Source organism: Fukomys damarensis, unplaced genomic scaffold (genome assembly GCF_012274545.1).
Source record: "Fukomys damarensis isolate Sample0158 unplaced genomic scaffold, DMR_v1.0_HiC HiC_scaffold_5, whole genome shotgun sequence".
Lineage (NCBI taxonomy): Eukaryota > Metazoa > Chordata > Mammalia > Rodentia > Bathyergidae > Fukomys > Fukomys damarensis.
The window spans coordinates 44,932,329-44,958,207 of NW_022900917.1; the positions used below are offsets into that span (position 1 = coordinate 44,932,329).

General features: G+C 35.6%; 1 protein-coding gene across 3 annotated transcripts in view; it reads left to right on the forward strand.

Moving 5' to 3' along the window:
• Pde7a (phosphodiesterase 7A) overlaps positions 1-25,879 on the forward strand; it is a 167,337-nt gene that overhangs the window by 125,347 nt on the left and 16,111 nt on the right. For all 3 annotated transcript variants that reach the window (XR_004515992.1, XM_010611434.3, XM_019205624.2), the window contains exons 4-9: positions 4,915-5,066; positions 6,401-6,464; positions 17,235-17,330; positions 17,809-17,909; positions 24,713-24,844; positions 25,034-25,125. Coding sequence is in view for 2 of the 3 variants with exons in the window: in XM_010611434.3 (XP_010609736.1) it covers positions 4,915-5,066; positions 6,401-6,464; positions 17,235-17,330; positions 17,809-17,909; positions 24,713-24,844; positions 25,034-25,125 (637 nt within the window). In the remaining variant the exon portion in view is untranslated. The remainder of the gene's footprint in view (positions 1-4,914; positions 5,067-6,400; positions 6,465-17,234; positions 17,331-17,808; positions 17,910-24,712; positions 24,845-25,033; positions 25,126-25,879) is intronic.

Consider the following 25,879-nt stretch of genomic DNA (forward strand, 5'->3'; position numbering starts at 1 on the left):
AAAAAAAAAAAAAAAAAAAAAAAAAAAAGGCAATGACTTTACCATAAAGCACAAATTCACAATCTCAGGGAAGAGTTAAGACAATAAAAGGAGCTGAAACATGTATATTCACAATCAGGAAAGAGCAAAAGCAAAATTTCAAATTTACCACTAAAAGGAAAAGAGATTTGGAAGGAGCACAAGATAGAGTCTGTACCAATGGTGGTAAACCTATGGCCCGTGTGCCACAGCGGGCTGTCTGTGATCTATACTAAAAACAATAGCAATAGCTGTGGGGAGTAGAAATAAGAGGAGCAAAGAGAACAAATGAAAAGTTAAAAAATTGGAAATGCTTAAAAAGAATTGAGATATAAACCACAGGGAAAGTTATTTCAACATATACAGTTTGGAGTTTAATAAAACTAAAATAGTGGAATAGAATAATAGAGAAATAATTTAAGAAAACTCCAAAGAATTAACAGAAGCTTGGGCCAGGGCTTTAGCTCAGTGGTTCTGCCAACTGCCTTGCAAGAGCAAGGACCCGAGTGCAATCCCCGGTACCAAAAAATAAATAAATAAAGAAATAATAGAAGCTTTATATGCACTAATGAAATAGTGCACCACATACTACAGAAAAATGCCAAGTGGTTTACATAGAGATATATCTCAGAAAAGTCACTGGAGCCAGGGATGTAGCTCAGCGGCACCACGCCTGCCTGGCCAAGTGCAAAGTCCCGAGTTCAATAAACGGTACTGGGAAAAAAAAAAAAAAAAGTAATTGGATTTTAAAGAGAGAATTCTGTGAGTGGCTGTACAGACAGAATCGGTTGCTTATAAGAAAATAATGGCCTGCCTCAGATTTTGCAAATCTCAATGCCAGAAGACAATGAATTAATCTTGTAAATAAACTCAGGGAAGGAAAGTGAGAATCAAAGCTTTCCTATTCACTGTTTGTTCTTCAATTATAAAGATTACCCTCAAATCAGTTTTGAGTTTTAAGAATGTATTGTATGTAAAATATATTGCTATGAAATGGTATTGTTTTCATGAGCCTTTAATTAAACTTCTAAAGGGTAAATGTCAACAAAACATAACAATATTAGAAGGGAAAAAGAAAATGAGATAGAATGAATTTCTCAAGTGTAATAACTGAAAATTAAAAGATAACTTCTAAAGCCTACAAATCAAATAGTATCATATTTAACAAATCAAGAATTTTTTCAGACTGTAAAATTGTGGTAATGCTTTTTAATATAGGACTTTTTAAGTAGATTATGATTCAACCCGAGTGAAGAAATACTTAAAGCCTTATAAAACAATGAAGATCTCTAGTGAGATTGAAAGTTCCAATATAATTAAAAAGCAAGATACAGAACAAGTTTATAAATATGCTATTATGTAAGTAAACATTTATGTAAAAGAAGTAAAAAATAATATGTATAATGGTATTTCTATATATATGAATTTTTAAGACTCAGGAAGGTTACACTAGAAACTATAAAAGAAAGATTATCATTTTGGGAGAAGTCTTGAGAGCTGAATGTATAGAGGACAGAGGTGGGGTGAGGTTTTTCACTTTTCTTTTCTCCATTCCTCCCTCCTCTATTCCTTCAAATCATATGCAAATATTATATATTCAAAATTACATAATTGATATATATATATACAACCAGTTATTTCCCCAAGTTCTGATCCCATATTAATTCTTAGACATAGCTTTGATGTAATTTTAGTTGGCATCTCTCTGCAAGGCATCATGGAATTTTCAACTCTTTTCAGGGTGTAATCTTGTTAGATACAGGCTTCTTGTATGAGGCTCTCAGGCCTTCAAGCTAGAGTGGGCCTGAGAATCTCATTTAGTAGTTCTGATTCATTCTTGCCATTCCATCTAGACAGAATCTCTTTACTTTCTTAGTTTATGAAATAATGAGTAACTGTTAAGGCAGATTCCATATTAAGTGAAGGTCTGCTTATTATTTTGTGTAACCTCATTTCTGGAAAATTAGTCTCAGGAAGGAATTGGATTTCTATTGTGAGTGAGCATTTTTCCCTTGAGTAATGTCTAATGTTCATTCCCCACTTAGTATGGCCGGAACAGAAGTCTTGATAATGAGATCTAACTTTGAGACTTTATGAAACAAAAAGAAAAACATGAATTTGAATTCTTCTGTTAAGGAAAGTGAAATCTGGAGATGATTTGTCAGAGTTGCCCAGACAATAAGAGTTAGATAGAGGAGGATACAACCACTTCATATATAGGGCTCTGTCTCCTGGACAGTGCTGGTTGACTTAACCATTGACACTGGATTAACACAGTGGATTGAGTTGTGGTTTTCCCCTCAAATGAAACGAATTCTTTTTTTTTAACCTTAATGCAATTACCCTTATAAAGAGATTCTCAAATTTAAGAATGCATTAGTTTGAATATATAACTTGAAAGTAGTGACCCTGCTGTCAGTATAAACATACACAATGCAGTGTAATTGCCTGTAATAAGATTGATAATTTTTGTATAATTTCAGATAAATCAAAGAGAGTGCTCATAAAGTCATAATCATGGCTTGACCTCTTTTTTAGATTACTTTTTCATAATGAATAAAGACTTATCTTCTGCAATATTTTCTAAAAGTTTTCTAGGCTCCAATATATTTTTTGTACTGCATTTCTACCTTGATATCTATATTATATTTTTAAAAGGGGTATAATCTTTGCCACCTTCACAGAATCATAATGCTTACTAAGTTAGATAACTATTATAAGATTGTAAAATATCTTACAAATACTGAGGCGGTGAAGTGAGTGTTATATGGATTAGATCTTACCTTCTCGCAGTCATGACATTCTACTCTGCCCTTTCATAACCACTCTATGCTGAGTAGTAAGATGAAAGCATCATGTTATATACTTAGAATATTCTTGTATATTAATTTTACATGGTTCTTTTTGTACATGTCTTCATATGAAGTAAGGACTGTTTTGAGTACTTTTATGTACATGTCTATTATAACAAATAATAATTTAGACAATTTTTAAATTTATGAATAATAATGGAGACAGAGGCTTTGTAAACAGATAAGTGATTTTTCATCGAGGTATTACCCACATTGACATTATGACCTTAGAGAAAGTACTTAAATTTCTCATAAGATCAATGTCCTCTTGTGTGGGGGGCAATAATACTCACCTTTCAATGTTTTTTATGAGTCAGGAAGATATTTTTTGCAAAGTATTTGGAACATTGCTTCTCAGAACTTATTCTGTCTTTATTTTCTCAAACATACTAATTTTAAATATGATTACTTGATGTTTACATTATAGTCTTTATATAGATTACATTGAAAACTCACAAATTTAATTCCACAGTTGTTTCATATACTTTATGTTTTAGACTCACTGAAATAAAAACTTTGGGAAGTAAACTGTATAACAGTGTACATTATTTTACTTTGTGTATGTAGGACCCTCAGAACTCATCAGATATTTAAAAAATAATTAAACATTTATACAATATGCTTTAATTAGCTGCTGTATACCTGGTACTATTGTTAGACTATAGAATATGGAGATTTAAAAAAGTAGTTTGAGAGTCTATTACAGCTCAGAGTTGTTGATGAAACAGATAAATAAGCAATTATAACACAGTATCAGGAATTCTATAATAGGTGAATGCACAAAGAGCTTTGGGACCCAGAAGAGTTGCTGCCTACCTTTTAGAGATAGAAGTGTGCATCCCAGGAAAGGTGACACTTGAGTTGAATCTGGAGAGAGCCAGAACCTGGAACAGGGAGCCTTCTCTTTCAGGTTAAGGAGATGGATTTCATGTTAAGATGATAAGGAGCCTGAGGAATCAGTTTTTATTTGGAACAACATGAACAGCTTTGGCATTTAGAGTAATTACCTGGAGCTGTACCTTCAAGCAATGGGATCAGTATCAGTTTTATCATCGTCTGCATCACTACCACTTATTTAATACCTGCTGTATATCTAACTCATATATACATTAGCCAATTTAATTCACCACCTTTTTAATTAGATAATAGTCTCACTGTTATTTTACAGATAAGAAAACATACTCATAGCAGTTGAAACAAGTGACTAGACACAAGAGAGAATATGTTCGATCACTTACATATTTCATTTCCCCTTTCATTTTTATTTCTCCAATCAGAAATAGAAATAAAAACCTCATCTCCACTGTAAATGTGCAGTGTTGATTAATAAATGTTTAATAATACTTGGAAATCAATATGGAAATTCTTCAAAAACTAAAAATAGAAATTCCACTTAACCCATCTGTTCCCCTTCTGAGTATCTTCCCAAAAGAATTAAATGCATCTTACCAAAGTGACACATTCACACCCATATTTATAACAGCATAACTCATACTAGCTAAATCTTGGAAGCGACCTCTTATATGTAACAACAGAAGAATGGATGAAGGATATGTGGTACTTATACATCATGGAGCACTTCTGTGCCATAAAGAAAGACAAATTTGAGTCATTTTTAGGAAAATGGATGCACCTTGCAATCATAATGTTAAGTGAAATAAACCCAAAGTATAAAAAAATGTTTTTAATAAAAGACAGTAGGAAACAGGGAGATACATCTTTTGCAAATGGGAGGGAAATCTGGAGACAGAGGTGGGGTTGGGGCTAAAAAGAATTAAGATATGTTAAGTGCATGTATCTACTCCCTAAAATGAATGTGAACATTATATACTACAAACATGAACTAATAAAAAATAATTTTAGCTTACTCCTGTCTTTAATACTTCTAAATTGCAATAGGATACAAAGCAAGTCTGTACCTTGTGATATAAAAATAAAAGGTTTGAGGAGTCTTTCAAAAAATTCTTCTGTACAGCTAGAAGCTGAGTTGCAGATGTAGCATATGCTCTTTTTTAATTCTTACCTTTTACTCCTTTTATTTCAGCTCAATCTGAAATAGAAGTGTCTGTTTCTGCAAGGAATATCAGAAGGTTACTAAGTTTCCAGCGGTATCTTAGATCCTCACGGTTTTTCCGTGGTACTACAGTTTCCACCTCTCTGAACATACTAGATGATGATTATAATGGACAAGCCAAGGTTGGTAAAGCTTTTTCAGGAAAATGTTGTTTGTTAAGTTTTCTGAAAGCCTTTTTTCTCCATATTGTACTTATTTGTACATTCTTTTCCTGTCTGTGTAAAACAATTTGGGGCATTTTTTCAGGTTTATTTCATTTAAATAACTTTGTTTTATATTTAGGAGTGGCAGAACAAAGGAGATTTGAGAAATAACTAAAATAATGAAAATGTTTTCATTTGTTATAACATTAAGTAATAAGTAGATCAGTAAAACATTAAATACAATTTACAAAGGTTATTCAAAATCTTAATGCTGGGAAGAATATTAGAGATTATCCAGTATAATATTTCTAGTCTAATAGTAAGAAAACTGAGACCTAAAGGGCACAGGTAACTTGAGTTAACCCAGCTGGTTAGAGGTAAACCCAGAAGCACATGATGTTTAATTCCATGATTTTCAGTCCAATGCATTTAGTATAGATTCTTACATCAAAGAGAGATTTTGAGTATTTAGACATGTTTTAATTAATCCTAATTCATCTTCAGATACTTTAAAAGAAATGTCTTAGTTAAGATTGAAGTTAAATGAGTTGTTTTTTAACAAATGAGGATTTTACATAATCTTGAGTTTTGATGTATTCTAGTAAGCCAGCTTGGGACTTAATATTTAGTGGCCAGTATTTGTAAATTTGTGTAGAATAGAATGCAGTACATTTTTAACAATTATATTACATTGAAAAACGTTGCTTCCCTGTTTGATAAATCACTGAAAAATCTTTGCTTTCTTTAAACTTCAGAAAGTTTCAAGCTCTGCTTTTTAAACTGATAATATTGATCTATATATCATTGTTATTTGTACTATAATCAACAATCTCTAGTGGTATCTTAGTGTTGCTTATGTCTAATTATCCGTAAATGTATACCACAGTAAACCTGTAGATACAAAAAGAAAAGCTTTTTTCTTGAGAAAGTGCACAAAATGTTCAGGTTAAGAATATATGGTGTAGGGCTGGGGATTTAGCTCAGTGGTTCCACTGCCTGTCTTGCAAGCACAAGGTCTGGAGTTCAATCCCCAGTACCAAAAAAGAAAAAAGAAAGAAAGAAAGTTGAAAGACTAACCTGACCTATATATTCATTAACTGAAACACAAGATAATAATTTCATTTTTCAAATGGAGTTTATTCCTTTGGACATTTTTTGTAGCTCATTGGAAAAGTCATGATTAAAAGAAAAATAATACTTGGCATTTCTTAAATGTTACTTCCATTTTCATTAACTTCTCTATGGACTATCTAAAATGAAGCAGAATGTTATTAAAAAGAAAGTACAGTAGGACTGTTTGGTTTTCATTTCAGTGTATGCTGGAAAAAGTTGGAAATTGGAATTTTGATATCTTTCTATTTGATAGACTAACAAATGGTAAGTGAAGAATTTATCTTACTCAAGTAGCCTCTAGATTTTACAGTAATGGTACAGCCATTGGTGGGTTGTTGCTTTCTTAACTTGGGTTCTGAGCCAATCTGTTGCAGAGGGAACGTCATATTGTGCCTTTCCTAGTGATTTTTCTAAAAGCTAACAGAAATGATCTCGCAGCTTTATGTTTTTATTACTAGCCATGGCAGTAATCAAAAGTCATTATCACCAAGTATTTTGGCACCCACCTATAATCCAGCTAGTCAGGAGTCTGAGGCAGGAAGCCCACAATTATGTTCAAGTTCAGCCTGATCAACTTAGTGAGACCCTATCTAAAATAAAATTGAAAAACAAAAAGGCTAGAAATGTAGCTCATAGGTAGAGTTGCCTAGTGTGAGATCCTGATTTCAAGCCCTGGTACCCAACCCCCCACTCTAAAAAATCCTTCAAAACTTGGCTGCAGTTAATGTTGCTGTTGTTAGTATCCCAGCGTGAACTTCAGTATCTCATTATGGTCTTGATTTTTCCTATTGGTTTCTTTTAGATTGTGTTATTTATAGTGCTATTTTCAGATCTATCCTGTGTGTGGATAGCACAGATGAGAGGATTAGCTACCTTCCGCAAGATATCTTTTCTAGACTTGCATATTACCAGTGTAGTGGTTCTTTCTGGTTCACATGCAGCAGATAAGCAGAATCTGTAGAGAGTAAGAGTGGTTTGAAAAAGATTACGACAGGTGATTCTCATCTGCCCCAACACCTCCTGAGTTTGGTGTAGCTTTGTTTGGGAAAGGGTTGTCATATTTTCATTTAGGATAAAATGTTTAACAATTCTCAGTGGTTCAGCTAGCCTTTGCCCCTTCTATTTAAACAGCTTTTTAATAAAGTGAAACAGAAAGTACACAGAGAGAATGCCATTTCTATTTGGAATGATGAATAAATATATGGTTCACTACAATAATATCACCTATTTTTTCTTTCTTTTTTTTTTTTTTACTTTGGGAGGCGGTTCCTTTCATAAAGAAGCCAATATAGTATGTAAAATGGACAAGCAAACAACTTCATAGTCGTTAGCATTAATATTACTTTAAGTATTACTACAGTATTTCCTGTAGGCTGTAAGAAAAAGTACCACTGTAGGCACCTTCGACTTGTGTATGCATTATGGACAAGTAGATTGAACTAATTCTCAACAAAGTGGTGAAGACAGACAGGAATTCCTTAACGTTTTTTTTGTTGTTGTTGTTACTGGGGATCAAACTCTGGTCCTTGCACTTTCTAGTAAGGTGGTGGAACCACTGAGCTAAATCCCTGACCCTAGCAAAGATTCTTTACTGCCCATTTTCCTGCCTTTTTTCTTCCTTTGTTTTTCTTTTCTGCTTCTTTTTGCCACTTGGTGATTAGAGGCCTGTTAATCTCTCTGCCTCACTTAGTGGCCTGTGGGACAGACTCACGTGTCATCACACAGTTGGCCTTCCCTCTAGCTGTCTCCTTTTTGAAATTACAGGTAGTAAAATATCAGGTGACCTATCTCCTTCTAGATCTGAGAAATAACTCTTTTCCTAACTCAATACAAATATTAATATTAATTCATAGATGAAATTAATGCATCCCTTAGCACTTTCAAGGTTTAGCCTTATATAAATAAACTCTCATAGCTCATAGCCTATTATTAGGCTCTTGAATGCCTGTCATTCATTAAAATAGTACATTATTCTTCTCTAAACTTTATTTTTTTAAAATGCAGGCCTTGCCAGTTAGGCTTGGTGGTGAAAGTAGAATGAGATTGAAAGTGTGTAAGATGGTCAATACAGAGTACAGAAGCAGTGGCTATCACCTCTATTGCTTAAATGCTTTCCTGTTGATCACCTCACTTTTTGAACCAGCTTTGTGGACAGGGTGGTTGAATGATTTCCTCTTAGAGTTGATTCTCAATCTTTAGGGGTTAGTAAAAATCCACCCATAGTTAGCCCCTATCTTTGATTTTGTAGGAGGTAATATACATTCTGTTGAATATAGCAACCTAAAAGTTAAAGGATCCTTTACTTGAAGAGATATTGGCAGAAATTCCTTCAACTTGCATTATGTAATTAGAATGCATTTCCTTTAACAACTGTTTAGTCTGCAATTTATTATGGATGATATGTGTTCATTGTATCCAAGTGTGTAGTTTTCCCTTCTCTTTTATTAACCCAACATTTTTTTTTGTATTTCTTATTTTGGTAATTTCTGAGATTATACAGGGAGAGGACAGAAGGGAAAACTCAGCAATTCATGCCAAGATCAGTGGTCTTCAGCTTGTCTGCTCCAGGGAGGAAAATAGTTATTGTCTGGTAGATACATTTGGTATTCCTTTTGTAGTGATGAGAGTGAGATAATGTAACACAGCAAGATATAACTTGTTGCCTCTGAAAGCTGCCTGGTTTATGAGGACATATATTGTGAGCCTGTGCTGTGGTACTATCTCTCATCCAAGATCATTTTCTAAAAATTATCAAGGGCTACTACATCATAAGCAGTTCTGTATTTCAGTTTATTTTATGTGGGTAGCTTTTGTATAAAGAGTTATGTTCAAGAAATTATTTCCATTTCCATTTTTAAAAGCTCTTCTTTGCCTTTTAACACAATTAAGCATCTGTTGTTTTGGAATTTTATTGACTTGAGTTCTTATTCACTGGTATTAAAATAATATTTTGTGAACTGACAGGAGAGGGAATGTTGCATGCAATTTTTAACTCCATATGAATATGCTGTAATATACTAGGTCTTGGTTCTTTCTATCAAAGTTTTTTAATGAAGGGTGTTATATGTATCTCTTATCACCGTTTGCCTGAGTTCCAAAAGAGGCCATTTTCCCATTAGATGGTAGCTTTAATAATTTATTCCAGACCCTAGAAATTGGTCATTTGTTTTCATAGATTTGAAAAACAATTTTGGCAGAACCCAATGATAACTTAAATATACAGAATGAATATATGTATCAGTCACTGCTTACTAGAGAAACAGATTTAATGCAATATATACAAATATATATCAGTTTACACACACACATATATAACAATTTACACATATACACAAAAAGAAGAATTTACAAGATTGGTTTACAACGGCTGCCCATAGATTCAGATGTAGAAGTGTACAAAAGGTCTGTCTGCCCACTGGCGATCTGAAGGATCCAGTCAAAGCCCTGGAGCTACTGTAGTAGCCTGTGCAATTCTATATCAGGAGGCCAAAGGGTCTGTGCTAGATGCTGAAGAGTCTGTACTGAAAGCCCAAAGGTGACTTCTAAGGTGAAAGTGAAGACTGAAGCTCCTCAAACAGAAGCAAGCCTTCCTTCTTCATTTCCTTTTTATACCCTTTTGGTGACAAGTCTCTTTAGGGTGGGTCCTCCATACCCAAAACTATGCTGATCTAATTTAGTTATGTGTTTCTTACTCAAGTTGACACATTCAATTGGTTAACTGCCACAATCCACCCTTTGTCAACTTGACAACCAAATACATTTCTTTAAAGCATAGTCTCCAGATACAAAGACAAGTTCATAGCTGGGCATGGTGGTACACACTTATAATCCCAGCACTTGGGAGGCTGAAGAAGAAGGATCACTGCGAGTTCAAAGCCAGCCTGGACTACATAGTGAGACCCTGTTTCAAATAACAATAACAAAAAGCCAAGTTCATAATTATGCCTAACATGTTATACTGTCATGCATACAAAAGGAAGCACTCTAACCCCCCCAATAGTAGAAGGCAAGTTTTCTTTGAGTAATGCTTACTCCTAACATTTCAAAACTTGAAGATTATAACATAGGCTTAACAATACTTAAAGAGTCAATATTGTCTGTCAATATTATATTACATAGGAAGCACATGAGGAGGGAACTATTACAATTACAATCCTCATTTTTGTAGATGGTCACAGTGTCATGGCTGGTATTTAGAACAACTACCTTCTTCTACTAACCATTCTGTATTCTCTTGGCCTTCATCAGGTACCTCAGAAGGTCTTCATTCTTTCCCTGGTGGGGTGGCCCTTACCTTCATTCCTGAAGGTTCTCGACCATTTATCATTCTACCTGGATTGGGTTGTTGTTTCCTATTGACTTCAATAACAAGACATGGTGACAGTAGGGGTGTCCTAGAGGAAATCCTGCACTCTACATATATTCTTCCTTTGCTCCATTATGGAATAATAGTACAAATTCCCCTTGATAATCTGGGTCATTCACCCCACACTGTAACTCCCTTTTTAGCTTGTTTACTCAGAGGCATGAGGAGACCAAAATGACCAAGGAAAAGTTTTAGCTTCCAGTTCAGTGGTATCATTGTTGTGCTTGCTAGTACAAGGTTTCCTCCCTCTGAAAATAAGACTTCTAAGCCAGGAGAGCATAAGGCCATAGGAATAGGAAGCAAAAACTTTGCTAGTGGATCACTAATCGTAATCGTGAATGGTACCATTGCCACTTCTTGAGTCCTAGGCCTGTGAATCCTGGTTATGAAAGATACAGTACCATATAGTGAACACTGATTCAAAGCATATAGCCTTTTGAAGAACCTTGCCTCATCCCTGTAAACTGTTGCCAACCAGCTAGCACTGTAACTGTGTCTTCAAAAGACCATTCCAGCTGGGGATTTAGCTCAGTGGTTCCACCGCCTGGCTGGCAAGCTCAAGTTCCCAAGTTTGATCCCCAGTACAAAAAAAAAAAAAAAAATGACCATTCCACCTTTCTTTCAATCCAGCCACTTCTGGATGGTGAGGAACATGGTAAAACCAGTGAATTCCGTGAGCCTGAGCACATTGCCTCTGTTCTTTGGCTATAAAATGTGTTCCTTGGTCAGAGGCAACACTGTGGAATTCCGTGATGGTGGACAAGGTATTCTGTGAGTTCAAAAATGGTAGTTTGGAGAAACATTATATACAGGGAAGGTAATTCCATATCCAAAATAAGTGTCTGTACCAGTAAGGACAAAGCACAGTCCTTTCCACAATTGCTGCAATTCAATATCATCAACCTGCCACCAGATCACAGGCTTATCATCCCCAGGAAATTGTGCTATATCAAGGACTCAGTGTTGGTCTCTGCTGCTGGGCATTCAGCAGTGGCTGTAGCCACATCAGCCTTGGTAAGTAGGAGTCCATGTTGATGAGCCATGATAGGGTGGCTGAAGAATGACATTGACCACTATCTACAGAACAGGTTGTCCCTTTTTTTTTTTTTTTTTTTTTGATAATTGAGATAGGGTCTCACTGGCTTCTCACTATGTAACCCCGGCTGGCCTCAGACTCATGGCTATCCTCTTGCCCCAGCCTCCCAAGTACTGGGATTATAGGTGTATGCCACCATGCCAGCTTGTAGAACATGTCATCTTATCCACTTGATTGTTAAAGTCTTGTTCTGCGGAGATCACTTTTTGGTGAGTGTTTATAGGGATACAAATATTTTTACATCCTTTGCCCATATGAAGAGATCTATATACATACCTCTCCCCAAATATCTTTGTCACCAACTTTCAGTCATGTTCCTTCCCCCCTAAGTTTCTGACCATCTGGCCAGACCATTGACTACAGCCCATGATTCAATATACAGTCATACATATGGCCATTTTTCCTGCCAGACAAAACGTATTACCAGGTATACTGCCCAAAGTTCTGTCTACTATAAAGATCTCTCTTCACTGTCCATTGAGCATATCCTGGAAAGGGGCTGCAGTGCTGCAGCTCTCCACTTGCAAGTGGTACCTGCATAATGTGCAGAACCATCTGTAAATGAGATCCTAACCTTCTCTTCCTCTGATTGCTGATCATATGGTACACCCCATGAGGCCTCAGGTGCATGCTGGAAAACAGAAGGCAATATAGCAGAAGTAGGAGCCATGAGCATCTGGTAGCTTCTTCATGTAACTTACTTGTACCCTCTAGACCTGCTCTAGCTTGATCACATATGGACTGTTGCTGTGTGCACCCAACCCTATGACTCAGTGCGTCAGATAATATTCAGCTCATGATAGACAACTCAGGTCATCACATGGTAACCTGTTGTCCCATAGTCAAGCATTCATCTTCCACTAAGGCCCAGCAGCAGGTCAAAATCTATTTTTCAAAGGGAGAATAGTTGTCTGCAGATGATGGCAGTGCCTTCCTACAAAATCCTAAAGATTTCATTTGTAATTCACTTATAAGGGCCCACCAGAGACTCCAAACAGCATCTCTACCTGCCTCTGACACTTCCAAGTACCATTGGATCTGTTGGATTAAATGCCCTGGTGGCAGAGAAGCTTGGACCTGATGCAGAGCCTTTTCTTGTTCTGGGGCCCACTCAAAACGAGTGGCTTTCTGAGTCACTTGGTAAATGGACCAGAGTAAAACACCTAAGTGAGAAATGTGTTGCCTCCAAAATCCAAATAGGCCCACTAAGCATTGTGCCTCTTTTTTGGTTTTAGGGGAGCCTGATGCAACAATTTGTCTTTTATCTTAGGTGGAATATCTCTACATGCCCCACACTACTGGGCTCCTAGAAATTTCACTGAGGTAGAAGGACCTTGAGTTTTAGTTAGATTTATTTCTCACCTTCTGTCTCTTGGATACTTTACTAACAAAGAGCTATCTCCTGTTCACGTTGTCCAAGCAGCATAATGTCATCAGTGTAATGAACCAGTATGATAATTTGTGGGAGAGAAAGGTGATCAGGATCCCTGTTAAGTTATAACACAGGGCTGAAGAGATAATTGTAACACTAAGGTAAGACAGTAAAGGTGTATTGCTGGATGAATTGCCTCATGAAATCAAATTTGAATCAGGTTTCTGTTCCTTTGCATTTTTTAAAATTATATAAATCTGGTAAAAATTGTGTAAGCATCCTATCTATAAGTCTACAAGTGTCAGACCTTTCTAATCATATTTCTTCTTCTGCTGTCCATTATGCTAAGTGTGTGTACCTTGCCTTTGGAGATTAAGTGGTACCAGTTAACCCCTGCCACTCCAGGATCCAATCAAACCCATTGCTCTTAAGCTTACTGTGGTCTCTACTATAAGGACTGGCATTAAAAGAAGAGCAATGACAGGGCTCTTCAAAGATACCAGTTCTCCTCTCATGAATCTGTTTCTCAAGATGTTACTGAAGGATACATTTTCTAGATTATCTCAGTGTGGCAGAATAGGTTTGACATGGGAGATCCACTCCAGCATTCCCATTTCCCTGAGCCTCTGAATCCCTTCATCAGTAGTAAACCATGGGACATCAGGCATCTCTAAATCATTCACAGTAGGTCATCTTTTTATCTATACTTCTGCCAACAAGCCAAATAAACTATTTACACCTTTCTTTACTCCATGAACTTCTTAACGAGCTTGTTTCAACAAACTCAGCCTGATCCAAGTGTGTGTTTTTTCCACCATTATCCTACACCCATAAAATCCATTCCCACGCTTGCTCATCAGGCCTAATTAGAAAACTCAAGGTTCTTTGGAGAATAACGGACCTCCTCATGGGTCAAACTATGTATCTCACCCTTATGAGCCTACTGCGATTTGAGCCTAGTTACAGGCCTAGAGGCAAAAGTGGCTGGTGAAGTTGGATCCTGAGGAGTATCAGTGTAATCATGCATGGTCAACACAGGATTAGTTTCCTCAGGTGTGTTAGGAGAGGCCAACACCACAGGGGATGCCTCTGCCACTCTTCCTCAGGCAAAATAATCTTATAGGAGTCTAGGAGCTCAATATCCTCAACCTCATCGGGATCATTCCATCCCACTTTATGGGATCCCATTCTTTTTCAGTAACTTCAGATAACCTTCAAGGCTGAGTATTAATCTAATGTTGTATTTCAGCCAATCAAATTCTGAGGGCCTGTATTTGGGTTTTTGCAGTCTCAGCCCTGTAGCTAAAGGACAGGAGACTCTCTTTCAGGGCACACTTAGAGACTTTTAAATTTTGTATGTGTTTCTGGAGCTGGAAATTTGAATCTTTGAGCTCCTTATTTTGCTTTATTCCTCACAGTTAAAAGACTAGATTTCCTATGGATGTTTACAGCTCACTTTTTCCTTCACTAGTTTGTCAAGAGATGCTAAGAGCAACCAGCCAGCATCATTATATTTCTCACTCTCCCAAAAATATTTAAAAGTTTCATGTATGGAGTCACCAAATTCCTTATGTTTCACAAGTGATGAATTAGCATAATCAAATGGACCTCCATTGCACTGGGGACTACCTGTGTTCCCCACAGTATCAGAAGGAGAGACCATGAAATCTTCAGGTCTCATCCAATTAGAGAGCCAACTGCAGGAATCTCTAAAGCCATAAAGAATTTCATCGTTATAATTCTGTTTCTCTAGAGCCATGCCCCAGTACCAAAATCTGTATTAGTCAGTGCTTACTAGAGAAACAGAGTTAATGTAAAATATACAAATATATAAGAATTTATAAGATTGGCCTACAATGGCCACCCACAGAGTCAGAAAAGAAGGGTGCAAAAGGTCTGTCTGCTTTCTAAAGAGCCAAAGGATTCAGTCTGAGGCTTGGGGCTCACTGCAGTGTCCCTTGTGATTCCGTTATCAGGAGGCTAAAGGGTCTGTGCTGGAGGCTGAAGAGTCTGCACTGGAAACCAGGAGATGACATCCAGGGTGAAGGTGAAGACTGGAGCTCCTTTGTTTCCATTTTATAACATTCAGGAGATAAGCTGTCCTATGATGGATTTTCCATACCCAGAACTATGCTGATTCAATTTAGTTGGGTGTTTCTTAATCAAGTTGACACAATCAGTTAATTAACCTACCAATGAAAAGTTGGTTATTATAGCAGTAACCACAGAAACAGCTCAGTTCTTCATGAATGGTTCCAAACCATTTGAACTCATGTTAGTTCCAATAGAATTCATTTTAACATTTATTTTCTGAAAAATAAAAGATATCAATTTTTTTTCCTTTCTATGTGAAGGTTGTAAGGTAATCTTTTAAAAAGAACCTTTTTTGGCCTACCACTCCTTTCTGAGTGTTGCTCATATAAATATTGTTCCAGTTAATTTACCTTTCCCTCAGCCATGATCTTCTGTTGACAGCTCTTTTGACATTTTGTATAATGAATTAAGTTTAATATTTTTTATTGTTCTTCTTATATATTATTACCCACTTGGAGGCTTAAGCAGAAGAATTACAAGTTGGAGGCTAGCCTGGCCACATAGGGAATACTAGGACAGTCTGACTACAAAACAAAACCCTGTCTCAAAACCAAACAAAAATTTATTACTAAAAATTTTCAGTGTTGCACTAGTTGTGACTTTTGTACTTTTTAGCAAGAATCATAGCTTATTCAGAGAATACTAGAATAGTGTGTTATTGTTATGGAAATATTGGCAGTAATTTATACAATCATACCCCTGATAAATCATATATGCTATTTAATTGTTAATAAAATAGCATATTTGTCCTATACAAGTAGTCTACAAAACATTGAGGAAAATAGTAGAAAGTTTTTGTAAAAAAGAATTGTACCATAGAAGGAAAAACTATACATTATAGAGATGGTAATTTTTCCAAATATACTTTCTGTACTAGATGTGACTCCAGTTATCCATGACAAACTAGTAGAAATTGAAGACAAAGACAGCCTCTATTGTGTATAGCAAGTTTTTCAGAAAATATGACCATGTAACAGTATGGAGAGGCCAAGAAAGGCCGATATTCTCTGTTGTTATTGTTGTGTTTAGTTTTTTTTATTAGTATATGTTTGCAATAATACATAATAATTACATTCATCTTAGGGGATTTGTTCTATCATCTTAAGCATTTTTACTTCCCCTTCCCACCCTCCTATCTTCCCCCAACCCCAGATCACTTTCCCATTTTCACAAACTCTACCTCCCTGTTTCAAAGATAATGGAATCTAGAGCATGTCTGAATTCTGGTGCTTATTGGGACATATAGGTGATGGGAGCTGTCTGATGGAACAGGAACTATCTTTGCAGCATTGTGGATGGATTGGCTTTTGAAAGGAAGGGAAAATCAAGGGCTTGTATTTTTTCTGTGAAGTAGGAGGCTGTGGAGAATGAGTAAATAGGAAATGAGTATATTAGAAGTTTGAAAATAGATATTTTAAAAAGTGAAAATACCAATTCAATAGAAAAAATGAATAAGATTGCTGGGCATTACAGTATTGATCAAAAATTTATAGTGATAATGTTCTGCTACGTTTTGTGAACTCTCATCCCTACCCCAAGATTTACACTTAAGATTTTCTATTGCAAATGTGGAAAAGGCAAGTGGTTATCCTGAGGATCTTGAGGAAGTCACTAATCCATCCTAACTCTTTACAGATAAGAATAAGTACAACTTCTACTTAACACAGTCACATCCGAGGCCATTTGCTGTAGGACAGCCCACATCAGTTAAAGCAAAGTGGAAGAGGATGAGTTAGAAAAAGTTAAATGTAGCCACATTTTAAGTGCTTTGGAAAGTTGAATTAGCTTATTCAGTGTGGGGCCATTTTCAAAGTTTTCTACTATTGATTCTGATTATTTTCATGCCTTTTAAAAAAATCAGTCTATTTCAAAATGTTTGTATTTCATTTCCTTGTGGAAAACTTAAACAACAAAACATTTTTTCTTAGAATAACAAAAATGTTACATTAAAAGTTCATAACTGAAAAAATAAGAATATACACATTTTGGGTAGACCAAAAATAAGAATTAGTATTGTCTTTCCATTTTATACTAAAAATTTGTATTTAAATGCACAGTGTAGTCAGTATATTTCCTACTAATATAATATTTCTTTTTTCTTCTTAGGAAATAGTCTAGTAAGTTTAACATTTCATTTATTTAGTCTTCATGGACTAATTGAATACTTCCATTTAGATATGATGAAACTTCGTAGATTTTTAGGTAAGTGCTTCGGACCCACTTAACAGTAAAAGGATTTATATAGAACTTGTTTAACTTTTTATCAGTTTTATCAGGTAGCTATTGCTCTATCACAAATCACTCAAATTTAGAGGCTTAAAACACACATTTGCAATTGTGTACCACATGACATTTTGGTCAGTGAGCAGCTGCACATGACAGTGGCCCCATAATATTTTATCCTCTGGTGGTGTCATCGCCACCTTCATTGTGCAAGTACATTCTATGATGTTTGCACAAGGATGAAACCACCTAACTCCACATCTCAGAATGTGTTCTGTTGTTGAGTAATGAAAGACTATGCATATGAATTGTGAAGTGATTCCTGATTCTGGATAATTTTAGTTGATAGCTACATGGAAAGTATGAGATAATTCATAATTATCACAGTTTTTTAACATGTGTACATGTGACCTATTATAAAATAGGGATCATTGCCCATTTCTTTTCTTTGATGTAGTTATGATTCAAGAAGATTACCACAGTCAGAATCCTTACCACAATGCAGTCCATGCTGCAGACGTTACTCAGGCCATGCACTGTTACTTAAAAGAACCTAAGGTAAGAGGTTGAAATTTACTTTAGGTGGACATTACTAGAAAATTTCTGTGGATGTATTACCCCACCCCTGGTACCAAGAATCAAACTCAGGACCTTGCACTTGCCAGGCAGGCATGGTGCCACTGAGCTACATCCCCAACCCGGGATGTACTTTTAAATACTTTGTCTTAAATTAATTATTCAAAATGAGGAGCTTCTTTCATAAAATTGAGATCTAGTTTTTCTTAATGTGGCTTTATTTGTAACTGTAATAAGTAGAGAATTGGGATAATGGTTGAGAGAGAGGCTGAAGAACCCCAAGCAACGACAAGATCACTTGAAACTTTGAGCAATGAAGACACTTGGTATTTCCAGTGAGCACCACTAGTGCCATGGGGCGGGACAGCCTTATTCTGGTTCAGTGAATGAATGGGAATTGATGGAAAGGACTGGGGAGACTAGGAAACTGTCCTGGCTGTGATGTGAAAATAAGGCAGACAAGACCAGGATCATGACTACCAGGAGCTATTTCATTGCTCCATCCAAGAGACCCTGGTGGCCATGGAGAAGAAGAGAAGTGGGTGGTTTGTCTTTTGAGAATTAGGATGAGCAGGGTGTGGTGTGTGAACACATCTTGAGGAAGGAAAAAGAGAAGTCTGTGAAGACTGGTTTGGGTAGTTGAGTAGGAGGTGGTAATCTTGTAGAAATGTAGAAAGAGGGGAGGTACATAAGATCCTAATGATATAATTGACAATGTGAAATAAAAGGGCTAAAGGTGTAGGGGTAATGGGAAGAGTAAAGGAAAGGTAATAAGGGAAAAGGAAAAAAATGAGAAAATGAAAAAATGAAAAAATGGAAATAAAGTATTTGTAAATAGACAAGGGAGGAGGGAGTGAAGGGAGGGCAGGGATAAGGGGAAAAAATGAGAACCAAGACCTGTCATGTAAAGGTACAAGATCCCAATGATGAGTGTAACTGTGCTGTATACCTAAAATGTACCAATAAAATCAATGAGGAAAAAAAAAAGAAAAAGGGTAGGGCTGATAGAGATAATGAGTATCTTTTGTGTATGTGAAGTGAAATGTATTTGCATGACATGCAGATGGAGATGTCTGCTGCACAGCTGCACAAGAATTCAAGTACAGAAATTGCAGTTGAGATAAAGATTTAGGAATCAGAAGGTGAAGAAGTTATTAAAAGCCATCTGCCCATAGATGTCTTCTATACCTTAAGGTTCTAAAATTGCATCTGCCTGCCCCTAGCACTGTTGAGAACTATTCTCTCCCTGCACCTTTGGTCTAGCCAGATGTTAGGAGGAAAGTAAACTGAAGAAACAGGATCATACCAGTTGATGCTGATGTGAGAACAGAGCCAAGCATTTCATCTTTTAAGAGACTGTGGTGTATATGAAAATGTCCCAATTTTTAAAATATGTGTCATAACATTTTAAAATCATCTTTATTTTGATATGTTACACATAAAATTAAATTTAGACATTTTGTGTATGTTTTAACGTATGTGTTCTCCAAAGTGGCCCAATTTTTTGGAAAAGTTTTTAAAAATCTACAGGCCAGACTGAGATCTAATTGAGAATCTTATGGAAGAAATTGGTAAGGAATCACAATACCATTTGGAAAATGAAGATTTCCTTGGGGCTCAAAGGAGGGTAGACTGGACAGAAATGCTTCTCTTAAATGAGGCAAGGGGTTAGTAAATTGGAGTGGTGCCAGTGAACAGGGTGAGGGAAATCTGTGTATAAATGAATACAAACATGGTTTTAAACATTTTTTTGCCTCTGATGATTCTTAATTTAAACATATATAATCATAACAAACACAGTGAACTCTAAAACTCAAATTAAAGCTTCAATGAAAGAAATAGGTAAAAATCACTGAGTCCTAAATGTAGCAACTCTTTTTTTCCCTTGTCATAGTTTACATTTTAAAATGGTTAAAAGTTTTTGTTTTGTTTTGTTTTGTTTTGCTTTTTTGAGACAGGGTCTCACTATGTTGTTGGGACTCTCCTGGAGCTCACTATGTAGCCCAGGCTGGTCTCGAACTCACAGTGATCCTCCTGCCTCAGCCTCCCGAGTACTGGGATTACAGGTATGAGCCACCATGCCTGGCTAAAATGGTTGAAGTTTTAAAAGGGAATCCTAAATATTGGAAGCCTTAAACTTGTATCACTGCCAGGTGTGGTGGTACATGCTTGTGATGCCAGAACTCAGGAGTCTGAGACAGAAAGATTACCATGAGTTTGAGGCCTGCTTAGGCTACATAGAGAATTCAAGACCAGCCTGCACTACAAACTAAGACCCTGTCTCAAAAATCAAACAAACAAAAAAAGATCGTATCACTTTTATTTCCTGGGCCTTTAGTTGGTTCCTTTTTTTTTTTTTTTTTTTTTTTAGTGTTTTCATTCATTATCAATATGTATTCACTTGAGCATCTTCTGCATGCCAGGCACTATGTTGGTGCTAGGAATTTAGTGGGGACCAAGGAGGAAAGTTCCCTGTCTTCATGAGGCAATCATTGAACAGATAAATACAATTTGGACATGCTGTCCAGTAATTATTGCTATGGAGAAACCAAAATATAATATAGTGTGCTGGAGAGTGACTGAGTGGATGGCAGGAACTTACAATTTAAATAGAATGTTCAGAAACCACTTAAACTGAGGAGTTAGCCAGGTGCAGAAGCAGTAACCAGAAAAGTTTAAATAGATATAGTTAGTGAAAATTTTGTCTTTAGCTTGTATACCTTATGATTTGAGAGAACTGATTTTTTGTACTCTTCCCTAAGTAAAAAAAAAAAGAAATATTCTAAGCTAGAGAAATTACTAGAAACATATGAAGAAGACACTTATCTTTGTACATGCACCACTGATCCTTCTGTATTTATTTTTCATGTCCTCAAGGCTGAAATTATATGGTTTATACAACATTTATTTTGGTTAAACCTAGTATCTCTTTGATTTATTTACACTGGTAACGTTCATAGTTGTCAGCTAAAGAAATTGTGATTTTCCACTGTTTCCTATTTTAATTTTCATCTTCATGCTTACATACAGTTTTAAGTTGGCTATTCTATTAGTCATCCCTAAATATTCATGGAAAATTGGTTCCAGGACTCCTTACTCCAACCACTGGATCTCAAGCCCCTTATGTAAAATGGCATAATATTTTCATATAACCAATGCACATCCTCCCATATACATACTTTAAATCATCTCTGGTTTATTTATACTATCTAATATAATGTGAATGTTACATAGATAGATATCATACTATATTATTTAGGGAATGAAGATAAGAAAAATATATGTAAATATTCATTTGATATGCAGTTAGATCCAAGGTTATTGAATATACTGATACAGAACTTGCAGGTATAGAGGGGCAACTATTCTGAGTTAACATACACTAAAAGTAGGGTTAGATAAAAAAATTATATTTATACATGTCCAGAGGTAAACAAACCAGCTTGAATATGGTACCTCTAAATATTGCTCTGCTTCTCCCTGGCAGTTGACATAAGAGCCTGTCTCCCCATACCCACGTTATGCCTCCTTGTCACGTTAGCAAGACTAATGATGGTTGAATTGTTTTTCTTGTAGATGTGCATTTATTAATGAACCGACAATATGTCAAATAACATGCTAGTTTCTGATGACAAAAATGTGAATAAGATAGGAATTTTGATCTCTGGAATGTTAGCTGTGGAACGTGTTGGAACATAAAGTGGAAAACCACAAGAATGTTAGCTCCCAAGGCAAGAATTTTGTCGTCTGATCACTAAAAAATGCCTGCTCATGGTGCACAACTCAGTCATTGCATTAATGGAGAGACATTTCTGTATGGTGTTCAGAATTGACTGGGTTTACTTTAACTGTTTTCTTTGTTTTTAGACCTCTAGATTGTTCCTGATTTTACTGTGACAGCTCTTAGTACAGAAGCCTCTCTGTGCTTTTCTCTTTTGTGTGTGGGAGGTGGTTTTCTTTCAGTAAGCTCCAAGGACTGACATTTCAACAGTCTGGATGTGAGCTTGGCACAGTGGTGTACACCTCTAATCCCAGCTACTCAAGAGGCTGAGGCAGGAGAATTGCAAGTTTGAGGCTAATCTGAGCAACATAGCAAGACCCTGTCTCAAAATAAAACATAATAAAATAAAATTGGCTGGGAATGTAGCTCAGTGGTGAAACCCTTGGCCTAGCATGCATGAAGCCCTGGGTTCATTTCTCAATACCATCAAAAATTAAAATAAAGCACTTGGATACTTTATAAATAAATGCCAGTTTTTCCCCCTTAGCAAGGCATCAGTATCTGTTACCTTCTTTCTGGTTTTAGATATATTTTTTGATGGAAGGAACCAAAAAAAAAAAAAGCAATTCACATTACTTGTTTTGGTCTGTTTTACATTCACTTTTTTTTTTTTTTTTTTTTTTGAGACAGGGTCTCACTATGTAGTTGAGACTGACCTGGAACTCACTTTGTAGCCCAGGCTGGTCTCGAACTCACAGTGATCCTCCTGCCTCAGCCTCCCGAGTGCTGTGATTACAGGCATCCGCCATCATGCCCGGCTCTGTTTTGGTCTGTTTTGAGCTTATAATTTTTTTGTTCTATGCATTTTCTCTTTTGGATAATGCCTGTCTAGGCCTTTGTCCTTCCCTAGAAAATATTTCTGTACCATATTGTTTGCATTTGCATTTCAAATATGGATTATTTTTCCTTTGTTTCCTTACCTCATAGCTGTTGAAATCAATTATTTTGAAATCAGTTGAATTATGTACAATAACTATTACAGTGGAAAATCTGCATAATGCTAATATACAATAAAAATAGTTTTTTTTCATTGAACAAAGGAAAATTCAAGGTTTCCTATTTTATTTAAAATGGACCTTGATAGCTTTGCATGTAGAAGTGAAATTTGACTTTCATATTCATTAAATAATTCTCAGTGCCTTTTTCATAAAACTTTTATTATCAAGTATTACCAGATATAATAACAGGATAGAAATAACATTTGCCTCTCGAAAATCCACTTTAAAAAGCTGTATTGACATCATTAAATTGTCTTTGTTATAATAATTCAGTTTCTTTCTACTGAAAGATTTTTTTTTATAAGCAAAATACTACATTTTTACGGCCATTTTTTGTACTTTGCCAATGTGGTTTGCTTTCAGACTTTATTTACACAGAATGTTTAAAAATTCAGTTGCATGAGCCAGGGATGTGCTCAGTGGCTTTACTTCTGCCTGGTAAGAGCAAGGTCTTGAGTTCGATCCCCAGAACCTGAAAATTAATTAATTGATTGATTAAGTTGCTGCTTCTCATGTTTCAACTTTTATTGTTAACTCTTTACCTCAGATTTTGTAAAACCAAATAATTTTATAATAAATCTGATTCTGGATTATTGTATTCACCCAGGATGGCTTATGTCTCTCCTACCACTTCCACTCATAGTTATCTTAACTAGCACACTTTTACACCTTGCTCAATAAATTGCACGTACATTAGATACACATACCAAGCCCATTGTTAATGTGTCAGAAAAAAATTGCTTTATATGCAGTGTACCTTCTGATCATCTTACTCGTAAGCAGTGCTTTAAAAATCTTTAGAGCTCAGAGGTGCAGCACCTACCTTGCAAGTGTGAAGCCCCAACTTCAATTTCTGGTACCAAAACAGGAAAAAAATAGAATGCTTTTCCATATCTTCGTGAGATGCACATTTTCTTCACCATCTTCTCCCTATTTATTGAACTTTTTCTCTGTGTACTAACTGTGTGATATAAAATTAAATAGCACACATTTTCTACCTTCACACAGCTTATAGTTTCTATGGAAATTCAAGCTGTTAGTGAATTTTCTAATAGAAGTAAATTTAACACAGGGAGTTTAAAAAGATGACTGATTCTGATACATAAAAAAATAACTGAATTTGAATCTAAATATTTTTCATTTAAAATTTTTCAATTTTCATCTTTGGTTTATAATATGTAATATATGTCAGTTCAGTATCATAATCTATAAATAAAGATACCCATGTTAGTGGTATATTCTTAAATTTTTTCACTATTAGAATGCAAGATTATAAACACAGAGTGTTACCCTAATATAAATCCAAAAAATTATGCCCAAATGAATGCTGTCGTGGCAGAACCTGTGAAGTGGTATAGGAACTCAAATCAGTCTTTTGCTGGACAAGGAGCAGAAAGGAGAGAATGAGGACCGTTGCAGTGGAGTTGGAGACTTCTGTTGATAAGATTCCTGAGTAGCTTTCTTAAGCACTAGGACTACAGTCATAACCTGCTTTATAAATTATATGGATGAAATTCAGTGAGCAATTCGTTACTAAATACCCTCAAAATTATGGTCTTCTGTATGGTAATGGCTACAATAATAAAAAAATACAGAAACCTTTGTTATTTTGAAGCCATTGTTTCTCAAGAAGAACAGTTTATAAGCCATTCCAGCAAGTGTTTTAAAAATGAAGTAGTAGGGCTGGGGATTTAGCTCAGTGGTTCTGCTGCCTGCCTTGCAAGTGCAAGGACCCGAGTTTGATCCCCAGTACAAAAAATAAATAAATAAATGAAGTAGTATAAGGATGAGCTCTGTAAACTGCTTGAGTGCAAGGACACTATAATATCATAGCTGCCCAGTATCCTGATGAGGACAGTCCCTGGCAGGTGCCTAGTTTTAATGAACAGTCTGCGTGAGAAAAAAAACATGAAATGGGAGAAGATTTAGTAACCTAAAATTGTTCTGGTGGTGTAGGGTTTATTTTAAATATATTTGCAATTAATTGTTCTTTTGTCATACTTTAGCTTGCCAATTCTATAACTCCTTGGGATATCTTGCTGAGTTTAATTGCAGCTGCCACTCACGATCTGGATCATCCTGGTGTTAATCAACCTTTCCTTATTAAAACTAACCATTACTTGGCAACATTATACAAGGTTAGTGCAACTTTATCATGAATTTAATGTTTTTCATTTGAGAGTAAATGTTTTATGTTTTCAAGAAATGAAAGTAGTGATAATAAATTCTCAGTGAATATTAGAATTTTAACCAGATTAGTATGACTGACAATTCTTTATGTTGAGAAAGAGACTTACCATTAAATAACTAAGAAACATTTTTTGTAGAATACCTCAGTACTGGAAAATCACCACTGGAGATCTGCAGTGGGCTTATTGAGAGAATCTGGTTTATTCTCGCATCTACCATTAGAAAGCAGGTAGGTTGGATTAAGACAAATTTATTTGTAATCAACTATGGAAATTAAGTTGGCAGAGAAATTTATAGTTTTTATAACTATATTATTATATTTAAGTGTTCCACAGTTCTCAGGGGTTTTTTCAATTGAATAAATTAAAAACTATGTTATATATTGTGTATAAAATTATGCATTTTTAAAATTTATATCAAAAGTTTAATTATTTAACCCTCTTCTATAGTTCAGTCAGTAGTATTTTAGTGGATTTTTAAGTGAAAGACCATTCCATGAATTTTAGTTCTATAAAAATAACTATATGCAGTAGTTCAGTCATAGTTGACTACTTATTTATATAGGTAAATATTATATATTTCCACTTTATACTCAGATGAATAAAGCCATAAGGTCTACTTATAAAGGTAAATTGTATAGAAAGTAAACATTCTTGTTTTTTTGTTTGGTTTTGTTTGGTTTTGGTTTTTTGAGACAGGGTCTCACTATGTAGTTGAGATTGACCTGTAACTCCTATGTAGCCCAGGTTGGTCTCAAACTCACAGCGATCATCCTGCCTTAGCCTCCCGAGTGCTGGGATTCCAGGTGTATGCCACCATGCCCAGCTCAGAAAGTAAACATTCTTATTAAAGTAGACTCTTTAAAATCTGTCTCTGAAATTTTCAAAACTGAAAAAAAAAAGTAAAAGAGAATGTCCTAAAAGCATAGTTGTTCGACCAGGGATTTAGTGCAGTGGCCCTGTGCAAAAAAAAAAAAAAAAAAA